This window comes from Phacochoerus africanus, chromosome 16 (assembly GCF_016906955.1).
Source record: "Phacochoerus africanus isolate WHEZ1 chromosome 16, ROS_Pafr_v1, whole genome shotgun sequence".
Lineage (NCBI taxonomy): Eukaryota > Metazoa > Chordata > Mammalia > Artiodactyla > Suidae > Phacochoerus > Phacochoerus africanus.
Window position 1 is genome coordinate 23,691,918 of NC_062559.1, and position 16,003 is coordinate 23,707,920.

General features: G+C 33.1%; 1 protein-coding gene across 1 annotated transcript in view; it reads left to right on the top strand.

The window, feature by feature from the left end:
- The window catches only part of WASL (WASP like actin nucleation promoting factor), a 66,673-nt gene that overhangs the window by 27,957 nt on the left and 22,713 nt on the right, over positions 1 to 16,003 (top strand). Inside the window, exons 2-5 of the mRNA XM_047762982.1 lie at positions 3,800 to 3,934; positions 5,928 to 6,014; positions 7,784 to 7,880; positions 11,219 to 11,242. Coding sequence (XP_047618938.1) covers positions 3,800 to 3,934; positions 5,928 to 6,014; positions 7,784 to 7,880; positions 11,219 to 11,242 — 343 coding nt within the window. The remainder of the gene's footprint in view (positions 1 to 3,799; positions 3,935 to 5,927; positions 6,015 to 7,783; positions 7,881 to 11,218; positions 11,243 to 16,003) is intronic.

Below are 16,003 nucleotides of genomic sequence, written 5' to 3' on the forward strand. Positions count from 1 at the left end.
AGGAAGAGAGGGAGGAAGAGAGGAAGGGAACAAGGAAACTTAAGGTGGATTTTCCTAGATTAGTTTTTAGGAACTTGGGGCCACATACACACATTAAAAGGCTGAAATGTTTTGACTATTAATGTAGGCCATTGGGATTGCAGAAAAGACTGTTATTTATTACTCATGATTTCTTTTTCCACACTCAGTTTATTTTTAGTATTTATTAAAAATAGTTTTAAAAATTATTTTAACACCATTGTATATTTTTTTATTATTAAAATAATCATTCTAGACAAGTATTCAAATAGTATTAAGTAGTAGTACTTGTTGGAGGCAGTTGGTTATCAAGCAAGGATCTAGAAATCCTGGTATTTTCCATCTTTTCTCTGTCATTAACTGATTCTATAATAAAGAAACATTTATTTTCTTGACCTTAAATTCTTATTCTGACCTGTTATATAAGATGGTTGTTTTGATAATGTGAAGGAATTTAAACTATAGAACGGTAGATGTTTGTGATTTGAGTCTTAGTCAAGATGAAACTCCTTTTAACAAAGTTGGCATTGGTGTAGAAGGACTTGCAAAAAGTGGCAGTTTTCCTAGTTTTGGGTCAGTGTGGCAGTAGAGGTAGCAGTGCTTCTGAGAGCCACCTTCCCACAGACTGTCATGACTATGGGGGTTTAAGAGTCTTACATTTTTATGAATCATTTGTATTTTTAATCTTTTGTTTCAAAATAATTTCCTATTTGAAGAAAAGTTGTGGTGCAGCACAGAGAATTCCAATATATCTGTATTTGTCATCTGTGTTTGTCAGATGTTTAGAACATTTTACGATGTGTTCCTCTATGTGTATATATATATACATACATGCATATTATTTTCTAAGTCACTTGAGACTAAGTTGCTGACATATCCCATATACTAAAATCCCCTAAAATAAGGTCATCCTCTTATTCATTATCATAGTAGCATTATCAAAATCAGAGTATGCAATTTTTAATTTAACACGTGTTTGCTTACTTGGCAAAATATAGGTGAAGTATAGGCTTATAAAACTATTTTAGATGCTTAAGGAATTTACAGTCCACTTATTGGATAAAATCAATATAGTTAATTACTCTATTTTTGACCTATAACATAACAAGAATTTAACTAAGATACACAAAAAGGTATTCTAGAAACATGAAGTAAAAGCAGTCATTTCAACCTAGAGAGTCAGGGAGATACTTCTTGACTGATGTAGAGTCAGTCCCTGAGAGGTAGAAGTGCCCTACTAAAGGACAGTGGGAGGGATTCACATCCCAGAATTCATCTTCTATCTTATTTCTGCCCTTGACAGTGAAAGTTCTGAGGACTGACGTGCTATTGCAGTAACTCAGTACTGAAGTATCAGGAATGCATGAGATAGGATAGGTTCTGTTTCTACAAAAATTGATTTATTACTTTTTCCTTTTAATTTATAGATTTTAACCCTAATATTATTGGGCTAATATGAAATAGGTTTTCTTTCCTAAGCACTTGTCCTTAGGTTGTTTTTCAGTAATACCTTCTTGATTATGAAAGGCAAGAAGTAATGGAATGGAAGGAATGTTTTTAAAAACTTAATTAAGCCACTGTCAATCTAGAGTTTTAGGGATAGTCACTGGTTTTTTTATTTCTGGCATCTGTATATTAAATGTTATGTTAGTCTTGCATTCACCATAATTATTCTGTATTAATCAGAAAAAGGCTTTTATAGGATGCTGTGGTTATATAATTTTCAGACTTTGCCAGTCGAAGATAAGAAGGAATGAAATAGGAACACTTGGACTGACAATAATATTGTAGCAAAATTTTGAAAATCCTGTTACTGAAAATTGCTGATTAGTTGGGTTCTCTAGTATTAAAAATTTTTAAATTATTTTAAAATATGTTTGTAATGCCAACCATGTTTGGAAAATTATAAAATAGTTTCACAGGTCTTTATTTCTTGAAAGCAAATGTTTTAAGAATTTGTTTTAAATTTATGTAAATGTTTAAATAGAATTGGGGGGGGGGTTGTTTTTAAGTTCACATATACAGTGAGACAGTGTTTTTACAATGTTAATATTTGGTCCTTTGGCCAAGGGGATTTCCATAGTGGAATTTCAAACTCTATTTAATAACACACTTTTTCTTTTTCAAGCTATAACTTCTTGTTTTCGGGTTAAAAAGTGAGATTTTTAGAACTTTTCTTTCCTTGGTATCTAGTTTCCTAATTGCTTTTCTCTTTAGAGATGAATGCATTTTGATAGCACCTTACTAAAAGGGCTGCAATTTATATGATTTTTTTTTTAAAACAAATTCTCTCATCTGATTTTTAAAATTTTCACCTTGGTCTTTAACATCTTTGGATAATATATGCAAAATCTTTTTCTGAAGTTTTCAGTGCTAGGGTTTAGGGTCAGGGAGCTGTGGAGCTATTGGGCTGAAACTGGGCTCTTGCAGAACATAGGCATGTTTTGAGCAGGCCAAAGGCATACCAACATTCTTCAGTCTACTTTTTTAAAACCCAGTGTCCTAGTTTCCAAGCTATTTTCATAATTTTTAAAATGGCTTTTGTGGAACTTTTCCTGCTGCTTTGTGTCCTGCTCATTACTGTCTGAAATTCAAAGATGAGTTTGGTCTACAAAAGTTAAGAACAACATGAAGCACCATTACCTGGGAAGGAAAGTCTTTCTGAAATTTTGACCTCCAGTACACTGGTCTTACATTTTTATTTTATTAGTATTTTATTAGAAGACTTGCTTATAGAATAGATCTCTGGAATTCTTTTATCAAAAGAGGGCAAATGCCCAGGCATAATTAACTAACCAAAATAGTGTCATCTTTAAATCTTAATGTAATCTATTTTTATTATAATGCCCAGTATTCATCAAACTGATGCACCAAATTACTTAATTTTCTCCTATTTCTAGTAATTTCACTTCCTTCTGTTAAAAAATAATATGTATTCATATAAATATTTTGTTTTTATATTTAAAAGTACAGTATTTGTTATATTTAAAATTACTTCCTTGGAGTTCCCATTGTGGCTCAGAGGTAATGAACCTGACCAATATCCATGAGGATGGGGATTCAATCCCTGGCCTCCCTCAGTGGGTTAAGTATCCACTGTTGCCATGAGCTGTGGTGTAGGTTGCAGGTGCGGCTTGGATCCCATGTTGCTGTGGCTGTGGCTGTGGCATAGGCCAGTAGCTGCAGCTCTGATTCAATCCCCAGCCTGGGAACTTCCACATGGTACATGAATGGGCCTAGAAAGCAGAATAGAATAGAATAGAATAGAATAGAATAGAATAGAATTTTCTTAATTTCTGGTTTAGGAGTGAGATTCCTGAATTACAAAACATGATTATTATTTTCAGGAGTTCCCGTCGTGGCGCAGTGGTTAACGAATCCGACTAGGAACCATGAGGTTGTGGGTTCAGTCCCTGCCCTTGCTCAGTGGGTTAAGGATCCGGCATTGCTGTGGTGGAGGTCACAGACGAGGCTCGGATCCCGCTTTGCTATGGCTCTGGCATAGGCTGGCGGCTACAGCTCCAATTCGACCCCTAGCCTGGGAACCTCCATATGCTGCAGGAGCGGCCCAAGAAATGGCAAAAAAAAAAAAAAAAAAAAAGACAAAACAAAACAAAAAAACAATAAATGTTTATTACCTTTTTGTTTCTTTGGATCCAGAATTTAGGAGATTGGTGAGGGGTTCTTGTCTCTCATAAGATTGCAGTCTAAGTGTCAGCAAGGCTTGTAGTTACCTCAGTGTTATTTTGAACCTAATGGCCATAAATTTTATATTTTGCAGACTATGTCTTCAGCAGTGGTACAGTTATATGCAGCAGATCGGAACTGTATGTGGTCAAAGAAGTGTAGTGGTGTTGCTTGTCTTGTTAAGGACAATCCACAGAGATCTTATTTTTTAAGAATATTTGATATCAAGGTGAGTTTTGTTTTGCTTCCACTTAAACTGTAGGTGAATAGATTTTCTACCCTAATTGTAATTTAGTATAGATTTTTTTATCCTGTATGTAATATTTAAATTAAATTAAAATTTACAGAACACAGTAAATCAACTATAATGGAAAAAATAAAAATCATAAAATTAAAAAAAATATTAAAAGAGTGAAGCTTGATTCTAGTTGTTGAAGCATGGGCATTGTGACCAAATTCAGAACACACCCTAGGCCAGAGCATGAATAGTTCCCTGTTTTATCTTTCTACACATTAAAGGTTTTGTTGGTATGTCTATTTTTATTCCTTTTGGTCTTGGACTTTCCACACATTCTCTCCTTTTCTGATTACACTCTTTTTTATTCCACCCTACCCTCAGACTAGTATATTTGTTCTTCTGTGGAGCTGTATTTTAGCTTGGTGTGTACTTATTTACTTTAGCCCATGTTTAAAGCATCATGTAATATCCATAATAATGTATTTGCTGCCCATTTTATGGTGTTTCTCAACATAGGAATGTTCAGATTTTCACAGCTTTATATCCCTCACTCTCAAACATAAATCCACATTGCCTTAGATTGGATGCCCTTTGTCAGGTATTCGTCTCTGATAGTTACCATAAAATAATCTTTTTGCTGAGACGTCTCCATTTATCTTTTAAAATCTTTTCTTCCTATAGAGACTGATTTTTGGCCAACATGTGGCAGTTGATATTAATGCATGTTTTATGGAATATGGTATTACTTGCTTTTAAGGAGTTTTGGCATTGTATGTATATTTTTCTAGAATTGTTACTGGACTTATAATTACATACTTTAATCGGGTTTCTGAAAATTTTAAATAAAACCAATTCAAAATAAAAACAGTATTCATTTAATTGATATTTTAAATATTAAATTCTTAATATTTATATGTGGCAAAAAAATAAAAATAAAACTGACTTTGAACTCCTGAATAATATTTATAGTTAGATAGATTGTAATCAAACTATTTTACTTCTCTGGGCTCTAGCTTATTTATTTGTATAATGGCGTAACCATCTGGGTCTGTTGCAAAGTATTTCCATGAGATTAAATGAGATTTAAGTTACTGCACTTTGTAATTAGTAAGTCTTAATATCCACTTCTCTATACCCCAAGACAGCTGAGAAATGAGAAGCACTGTTTAGAAATCAGATATACATATAACTCCACTTAGAAGAAAGGAATTCCATTATAGTGGTCATAATGTGTGTATAGCGTTGTTAAATATTTTTAAATTGTGATCTAGGTAGAACCTTGCATTTCAGAATAAGGCAATGATTATATTTCTCTAACTATATATCTCCAATTATAGATAACCATTGCTGAATACTTGCAATTAGCTACTTTTGTTATTAAGGTTAATTATATTTCTTGTACTATAGCTATAGATATGACAGTCATCCCTGGATCTCTTAACCATAGTTTAATTTTTGTGCATTTTAATTATCAGTCTCTTTCTGCTAGGAGACCACTCTGCAAAAGTTAGGAATTCAAAGATTGTTAATGAGCAGTATTGAGAAGATATATTTGACCCTCCCAGCATCTGTATAATTGAGGAAAGGAGAATAAAGTACTCCTGTAATATTTGATAGCACACAGTCTAAATATGCACTGATAGTCTGTGCATGTACCCCTTCTGTCCAACATTGATGATCTAGTAATTGCTTAAGTTTTATGTTTGCCTGGGTGACTGTATTTGGGAATTCTTGGCTGATGAGATTATATCTTAGCATACTGAATTCAGCTCACTTGATATGTAGTTTTTATGATGGAAACATTTTCTAATATTTACTGTTTGGTTACTACTTATAATGAGATACATTACTTAGGTATTATACATGTATGTGGTCTGTGTATGTGTATTAATATAAACAATTCCCATAGTATGAGTCATCTGCTTTGTTTTTATTCCTAGAGGTTTTCTTTTTGGTTCTTATTTTAGCTTGTACTTTTTTCTAGGATGGGAAACTATTGTGGGAACAAGAGCTATACAATAACTTTGTATATAATAGTCCTAGAGGATATTTTCATACCTTTGCTGGAGATGTAAGTCATATTTCCTTTATTGCCCTATTTAATGTAATTGCTTTTACGTTTGTCTACAGAAAGTATTTATGAGCTTTTTGTGTAAACATCTTATAAAATATAAAGAATTACTTTCTTGTGTAAGGCCCTTCACAGATATTATGGCTTAATAGGAAGCAATGGCTAAGATTTTTAAAGTTAAAAATAAGTTTCAGGAGTTCCCTTGTGGCGCAGTGGGTTAAGGATCTATCTAGCATTGTCATTGCAGCGGCCTGGGTTGCTGCTATGGCATAGGTTTGATCCCTGGCCAGGAACTTTCACATGTGTGGGTGAGGCTGAAAAAATATATAATAATTAAAGGTTTCAAAGAATGCTGTAAATTAATTTGGTATTTAGAAAAGGGTTTTTTAATTTTTTTTTTTTGGCTTTTTTATTTTCTATATCTTTGGGCAGATAGCTGAACCTCTCTGCATGACTCTGGACGAATAGTTTAACCTCTTTAGGTTTTGGTTTTCCTATGTATAAAAATGAAGCCACTAATCCATGATAATTTTTAAATATTGAATATTATATTGCTCTTCAAATTATTTTATGAAAGAAGAGTTTATGACCTAGAAGAGTATTAAAATACAATAAATGAGGGAAAAAAACAGAATTTTAAAAATGTATTGCATATACATTGAAAATGTCAGTATTTTTATACCATATATTGACAGAAATTGAGTGACTGGATTATGGGTGATTTTAATTTGTTTTGTTTTCATATTTGTGTTTCCTAAATATTCTACAATAACAGTTGGATTAGATGATATATCCATCCTTTCAGAAAGTATTTCCTTCATTTTTTAAAAATTTAATTTTATTGAAGTATAGTTGATTTATAATGTTGTATTAATTTCTTCTCTACAGCAGTGATTCAGCCATACATACACACATATCCATTCCCATATAGGTTATCACAGACTATTTAGTAAAGTTCCCTGTGCTATACAGCGGGTTCCCATCAATCACACATTTCATGTACAAAAGTGTGCCTCTGCCAATCCGAAAACCCCAGTCCACCGCCTTTGGTAACCATACATTTGTTTTCAAAGTTTGTGATTCTGTTTCTGTAAATAAGTTCATTTGTACAATTTTTTTAAACTCCACATATAAGTGATATCATTTGCTATTTGTCTTTGATTTACTTCACTTAGTGTGAGAATCCCTAGGTCCATCCATGTTACTGCAAAAAGTATTTTCTTCATTATTTTTCACACTTTTCTTGATAGTACATAAATACATGTACATATATAAAAGTGTGGACTGAATGCCATAATGTCAGTGTGTTTCCGCATGTTTAGTAATTTACATGCAGTAAGGTTATAACTTAAGTAATACCTATAAGTAAGCTGTAAAATAAAAGCATATACTAGTAAAGATAGAGTTGATCTGCATTTGATCAATGTTGCTAGTGTTTGCCTTTTCAAATCCAAACACTTGCAGAGGTCTACTGAAGGATCGAATTCTATTTACTTTTTTTTTTTTTTTTTTAAGCTGAAGATGAAGTAAATATTCAGTTTAACATTTGCCTACTGTGATAGGTAACCTCTCTGATGGTAGTCTTTTTCTCTGTCTGCTTCATAGTTTTCACCTTATCTTAAGTTATTCAGGTCATAATGTAAGTTATTGACTGCTAGTAAGGTTAAGCTTTCCTTCTTCAGAAATGTACTTCTGTTATTAACTTTTTTGTTCAGTAAAGCTAAATTTGTAGGTTTTGTTGTTTACTTTTTTTGATGAAAATATTTCAGACCTGTCAAGTTGCTCTTAATTTTGCCAATGAAGAAGAAGCAAAAAAATTCCGAAAAGCAGTTACAGACTTGTTGGGCCGGCGACAGAGGAAATCTGGTAAGCTTTTTTTGTTCTGTTTTAATTCCTTTAAACAGGAGCTGGCAAGCTATGACTCGTGGAACAGGTCTGGCCTACCATCTAGTTTTATAAATAAAGTTTTATTGAAACACAGCTGTGCTTGTTGGTTTACATGTTGTCTTTGGCTGCTTTTTTGCCACAATTTTATAGTTATGACAAAAGACTGTAATGGCCCACAAAATATTTACTATCTGGATTGACCCTTTACAAAAAAAAACAGGTTTCAGTTCTTATCTTAAAAGAAGTAATATTTTTATTGAGAGCGAATTTTTGTTGGATTTATTAAAGAATTCATTCCAGTAACCTTTTGTTGATAACATTTTATTTATATATATATAGGCTGTTAAATTTGCATTTTTATGGCATTATTTGTAACACTTTAAATATGTTACACTTAAAAAGGTATTTTATATTTTGTGAACAAAGACTTCAGGCAAGCCTAGAAGCAAATAAGCAAAGTTGTAAACACTACCTGTAATACCTTGTCTCTTATCTCTAATGTTGTAGATTATGAAATCATAAGGAGTTTAGTTTAATACATTAATTAATACATGTAAAAAAATTAGAGAATGATATAGGATAGTAGAGAGCTTTAAATTCATTGGTGTAGAACAATGTACCAGCCCTTTCTGTTGTAAAGTGGGAAGGGATTATTAGGAAAGGTGAACCTCCCCAAAATTATCTTCTTAGTAATTAACAGGTCACTTTTAGGAGAAATAACATGGGAGTTGAGATTAGCAAATAGATCCCCTTGAAACTAGCCATGCCCATATACATCTTGAAAAGTCTTTGAGCACATCCAAGGATACATGTTACTCCAGTTTGAAAAATCACTGTACTCAAGGCAGTATTTTACCAATAAGAGGGAATAAATCATGGAAAAGGAGGGCACTACATCTGGAAAATAGGAGTATAAAAGCATGTATTCCATCTTATACATGTTTATTGTCATTTTAATGGGTTTCCAAGAGGGGAGTAGTGTAAAAATGAAAAGAAAATAAGTTGTTGCCTCACTTACTGCCATCTTATTATACCCCCCTTGTAATGAGAGAACAGGAGAATTATTAGGAGCCTGTTGTTTTTTTGTTCTTTTGAGGACCATGGGTGTTTACCAATTGATTCCATGCTAGGAAATAATTTAATGCTGTGGAATAACTTATGGTTCAGTTCCTATGTCAATGATATGTTGCAGTACTAGGCCAGGGGCTCCTTGAGGGTCCTTTCAGTCAAACTATGTGATATTTTCAATATAAAAAAGAATTTTAAAAAAACTTCTTAAATTGTAGATTGACTTTAAAAAACAGAGGTCACTTAAAGGTGTTTTTCACCTGGTACAGGAATTCTGTTTTATATAGTTCCTAAACTTTTAGGCTTAGTGTTTCAGAAGCAGAAAGATCACAACATATGGGAGACAGCTTGATTCAGAACTTTCAACCTCAAAACTTTCCACCTCACCTCTCTTTAACTTAGATGCACCTTTTGGAGCAAAAAAGAATTAGTTTGTTTTCTTTTCCTTCTACTAGCTATGTAATGTCAGAAGCCATGTCATATCCTCTTTAGGCCTTTACTTCTTTAGCTTAAACCAGGTCCAGTTTCTTATTCTTCACATGATGCAATTTATAGACTCAATCCTGTATACTGTGCTCTGAATGTGCTATAGATTTTTGTTTTCTTCAAATGGTCCAGATTTGAGAAAATGGCCCAGCTTCAATATGATGTCCAGATTTGAACACAGTACTCCAAAAGTAGTAGATTAGTAATGCAATACTAAAAGCATTCTCTGATGTGATTAAACACTGTTCTGCTAATTTTTCTAGCAAACACCTCAGCTCCCATTCTTCTTTGTTCAACCAAACCTTCCCTTTTTTTTTCCTCACAAGAATGACTCTTGAGCCAGGATAGTGTCATATTTCTAAGTAATTGCTTTTTAGAACTTAAATTCTGAACTTGACATTGTCTCAGCAAATACCTTCCATATTTGTGTTACCACCAACTTAAGTATTTCCACTCTGGATGCAGAGATAGCATTACCTAGGACACTGGAGATTTAACATTCATTGACATAAATAAGACGTGCTTACATGTTTCACAAAATTACTTCATCAGACCACCAGATGGAGTAATACATTTATATTTTCAACTTGTCCCCCAATTTAAATCCTATTAACTTTAATTTGTGGCTGTTTATAAACTAATTATTAAATTATTGTTTATGGGTATTTGTCTTATTTTGGAAATTTTTGTATCAGAAAATCTGTGGAGATTACATTTTGTTTAAAATTCTTCAACCACTTTTGTTGAACTTTCTTGAAACAAAAATTGTGTCAAACCTAGTTTGTAAGCGTATGAATGCACAGGATTAGTAGAAGTGCTCCTGGTATTACTCCTACCTAATTAGCTGTAGCTATTCAGTATTATTTTGGACTGTCTCAGTGCTCGGACATCTCCGGGTATCCTCATTACCTTTGTGCTTTCATTCAGTCTCATAGCTTTGAATACTGTCTGTATGCTGCTGACTCTCAAAGTTTTATCTATATCGTAGACTTCTCTCCTGATTTTCAGACTTGGGTACTCCATTTGGACATTCAAGTATCAGAATTGCCTTCAAACCTAGTGTGTCTGAGCAGAACCCTTGATTTATGTTCCCCAACCCCCATCAGACCTGCCCCTACTACTTTTGCAGTTTTTCCTTTGCCTATTGGCGCCACCTTGTCACTGTGGTTTACCACGGTTCTTCGTAAACCCTGTCAGTCCCATTGTCTCTACCTTCAAAAACATGTCCTGCATCTCTTACCACCCCTGTTGCTACCTTAAGCCACTGAGTGAGGCCAGGGATCGAACTCACGTCCTCATGGATACTAGTCAGGTTCATCACTGCTGAGCCACCACAGGAACTCCCTAGGCAAAACTTTTAGAATGTAGATTAGATCATGTCACTTGCCCTATTCAGAACCCTATAAGAACTTCCTATCCTATATAGAATACAAACTATATTCCTTAACCTGTGGCCTGTGAGACCCTACGTGATCCAGTTCCCTAACTCCTTTTGACTTCTCTCTTTCCTCTCTTTCTTTGGCTCACTGCAGTCCAGTATTATGGTGTTCCTTCATGCTCTTCCCTCCTTAGGGCCTTTGAATATGTTGCTCCCCCTCTTGTTTTGTCCACGTGTCTACTCAGGTACCAGTTCCTCAGAGAAGCTTTTCTTAACCACTTATGTATTGACTTAGGAATAAGACAGACTTTAGATGAGTTAATTTTTATGTTGATTTTTGTATTACATATGTCTAATAACATTCTTTTAATTTATTTCCTAACAGAGAAAAGACGAGACCCTCCAAATGGTAAGCTCTTTGATAATTATTGCTCAAAAAGATTTTAGATTATAATTTAATCTTTGTAGAAACATGTATCATACATTAATACCTAATATAATATGTAATATTTATGATTAAATACTATAGTTTATTTGCATTCTTTTTTTTTTGGCTGCTCCCACAGCATGTGAAAGTTCCTGAAGGCCAGGGGTTGAACCCAAGCAATAGGGAGTGACAACACTGGATCTTTAACCCACTGTGGCACAAGGGACCTCCTATGTTCTTATTTTAAAATAAATAACAGATGGGACTTAGAAATGTAATATTCTTGGACTTTTTTATAAGGTGAGGGAAAGCTACATAGGGTGCACATCACTCTTTTATCTTAATTCCATATTCATAATTGATCAAGTTTAGAAATAGTACCACCTCGTCTTAATGTCTTAAAGGCAGTAAGTTTTATCTAGCATATTTGTTCATTTCCTATTTTCATATTTATCTTTTTTTCTTACTTGAAAGATTATTTCACATTGGGAATATGAAACTAGTCCCTTTCAGAATGAACATTTACTATTCTGGTGTATAAAAAAAACAGTAGCTGTACATAATCCTCTTTAGTTTGATAATGAACACTTGAAGAATTGTGGATTCGTCTTTTAAAAATACATATACTTAAACCAAAGAATAAAAGCAGAATACCAAGATATACAGGACAGAGTCCCAGATCTCTGGGGCAGAGAGTCTTATCCTGGACCCGTAAAAACCTTGCTGAAATTGTGTGCTGTAATTTAAAAAACTGTATATTATTTTCTCTAGGGAGAGAGAGAATCCATGGTTTTCTCACATTGAAGTGGGATCCCTGGTGTTGTGAACCATTGCTCCAGGAGCCTTCAGTATAATGGGGAATATAGCTGCTGCTTTTTAAAGCATCTCAAATTCTCTAATCAGAATTTGGAATGATTATTCAGGGAAACGATAGAATACAGAGTTCTTAATATATGACAGGTAGTGGTGGTTGTTGGTTTTGGTTTCTTTTCAGCTGATGTTTTATCTTCTGATTTTGTCCTTAAATTTATTTCCCTGATACAAAAACGTGAACCAAGTATTGCTGTAATAAATTTTGGGTTATTTACCTTATTACTATTTTAAGAAGATCTGACAACCTTTAATAATGCCTACCATATGCCAAATACTGTATACTTTGACTTTCTCTTTTAAATGAAGTTTTTAGTACTGACATAGGATTGCTTGGAGATAAGTAAGTAATCAAAGTGTTTAGCTTGGTGCTTAATAAATATTAGTTATTTATGATAAAGATAATTATGATGATAATAATGGCAGCTACTATTTAATGATTATTTACTATCTGCCAGACACTGTCCAGAAACCATATGAAATAGCTGCTATTATCCCTACTTTATAGATGAGCAAATGGGCACAGATAGATAACTTGCTCAAGGTCACAAAAGTAGGATGTAATGGAGCAGGATTCAGTCTCAAGTGATTTAACTGCAGAGCCTGACCCCTAACCATTATGCTATATCAAGATGATTTTGAAGGAGAAACAGTCCTAGAGAGGGTAAGTAACGCCTTGAGATATGCAGTTAGAATGTGGCAGAAGCAGAGGATGCAAAAAAAGCAGCTGAGTCAGAAGTCCTTCATCTGTAAACATTTAATGTAGCATTAGAATTTTTTTCTTTTGTTTTTTGTTCAATATTTTAATCTCTTTTAATTTATTAAACTAATTTGCATTCTGTGAGCATATATTAAGTACCAGTGTGGCAGGCTTCCTAGTGGTAATTATCTTTGGGAAAAGTAACCTGAGACTTTAAAGTGTATATAATGTAATTAAAGTTAAGGATGTAAATATTTTTTACCTTAATCTTTTCAATACATATAAAATATATTTCTGAAGAGGTAGCTAATCCATAATAGATAGAATTTGGATATTCTTTATGTGACAGTGGTGACTCACAATTTTATTACCCCGATTAAGAGAGACTCATAATTAAATACAGTTTCATTCTCTGAGATTGCTCTTGGTTTTAAACCTTTAGATATGTAATTTTAAACCTTTGGCACAGTGGTCCCAAACTTTTTCATTAAATAAACAGAAAATTTTTAAAATGTTTTCATTAAAATACAAAATTATACAGCAAATGTTACCAAAATTTGCATGCTTTTTTACAGAATATACATAGAATAATTACTAACAGAAGTTTTAATATTTTTTCCTGTTTTGCAGTCAGTTGCTATCAGAGACCACTATTTTGGAGATGGCATATTACTTTTCTGCATTTAGTGCACTGCCACTAGGTGGCAATGGACACCTTAAATGTCTTGCAGTATCTGTGCAGGTGCTGTGTCCCAGATCCTCATTTAGATTATGAGTTTAACAGACCTTTTCGAATTGTAACTATGAAAAAGACACTTTATGGAGAAGGAACATATATTCCTGAAATGAAATTCAGTGTCTTCCTCTTTAACTCCTAATCCATATATTTTCCTTTTTTTCTTTATTGGTCAGTCTCACCTTTTAGCTTAGATGCTTTCCAATGATTTGTTCTCAGCTTCATGACTGCTTGACATCAGAGGCCTCTAGGCCACCTGTTTCTCAACTAAATTACCTTGGTGAGAGCTCTCTGCTTTTTATGTAATTGAGGGGAAGACTTTAGTTTGTTCATTTAGTTTTAAAATTAACTGGAAATACTGTTCAGTGAGAATATTTAAAAAAAATTTTTTCTGTGACAGTTGTCCTTAATCAGAAGAAGGTAATTTGTCATTCGACTGCTTTTTTAAAAAGCAGGCTATGTCCCTCTTCATTATATATTTACTTAGTATGTGTTCTTAGGATGAGTGTAATTTCATAAATGGAATAATTAAACTTTAATAGAAATGATTTGAGTATCTCTGTTACCATATCTTTCATAAGCTTTATTTTAAAAAAAGACTCTGTGCCTTATACAAGTTATTACTTTGTTAGTCTGTCATTTTTGAAACAAATATTTAATTGGGGTTTACAGCATTATTTTAAATTTATTCCCTAACATCTTCAAAATTCAAATGACTATTGTCAACAGAAATAGCCAAATATGTAATCTCTTAAATGTGTAAGAAATCTTTTTTTCTAAGTTTTAGAAGTTATTAGTAAATATTTCTTAAATGATGAGCTGTTGGACTACAAACTGAGAGAATTGATACATTGGTAAAGAAATGAAATATAGCATTTGTAAAGGTAGCATTATCAGTCATCTTGTCATTTGGCTTTTGTGTAAAAGTTAGAATAGTTCATAGAAAGAGTAGTGGATTAAGAACCAAGATAGCAGAGTTCATCTTTGCCTTTGTCACTAGTTGTATGACTTTGTCACTAATCTCTTTTGGCAGTTCACCTGACTATTCTTGTCCTTAGTTTTTAATCTATAAAATGAGAGATTTAGAAAACTCTAATTTCCCAGCTAATACCAACTTTCTATTCACCTCTGTAATCCAGTTTTTTCTACATAGACTTAATTAAATTATGCCTTAGCCAGTACTGATGAACTGTGTGTGTAATGACACTAAGTAGCTAATGCCATAGCTTTATAAACTGGCAGATGCATAACTATATATATATGTGTATATATATATATATATATATATATATATATATATATACACTGATTTGGGGGTAGAGGAATGGGGGGGATCTTTAGTATTCATTCTCCATATGACATATATTTTATTCATGTCCTCTTCAACCTTGAACTTTCTTAAGTGATGGCTGAGTTATTTTCTCTAGTGAGTTATAATCAGGCTTACAGGAATGTTAACTTTATAATTTCCCAGAGAAAAAATTTGTAGCTTAGATAATTTAAACTATTAAACTTAACTTTACCCACCAATTTAGGACATTCATAGTATAATAGATTACTTTTATATAAACTAAAGCAGTATAAAAATATTTTTTATTTTTTCCTAAAAACAAATTATAGTCATTAGTTTTTTTGTTTGTTTGTCTTTTTAGAGCCGCACCCACGGCATATGGAAGTTCCCAGGCTAGTGGTCAAATTGGAGCTGTAATGACCAGTCTGTACCATAGCCATAGCAATGTGGGATCCAAGCCGCATCTGTGACCTGCACTGCAGCTCACAGCAACACCAGATCGTTAACCCACTGATTGAGGCCAGGGATGGAACCCACATCCTCATGGATACTAGTCGGGTTTATTACTGCTGAATCACAATGGGAGCTCCAAGTTATTAAATTTTTGTTATTCTTTAATGAATCCGGTTTCTCCTTTATTATTGCTATTTTGATACCTATTTCAGGAAGGATGACATGTATTAAGAGAATGCGTAACTGATAACCTAAATCTGTCTTAAGATCCTAAATTTCATTAAATATAAAGATAGGAGAGTAAATAATAATTTGTAGCATTTTATTGTGGGCAGCGTTTGTTATAATAATTGGTAATGATAAATTATAAAAAGAGAGAAAGCAGAAAAGGAAGAATGAGAAGTAAAAAATAGATCACTAAGTAAGTCTATGAAGATATTGGTATGATCCAAATTCAACCCTTTAATACTTGAATTCTAAATGTTTTTAATAAGTCCGTTATTTTGTGGAACTTCAGTAAATTCAGAAGTCTTGTAAGAGAGCAAATGAAAATCCAGGTCTTTATCTGCTATTTAATAAACCTTCTGTATTGCTTAACTAACCTTTAATTTTTAATCCAATTATTCTCAGGTTATTCCTTGACACTGAATCACCTTTTGATAGGTTTATCCATATTGTTCACTAGCTTCCATT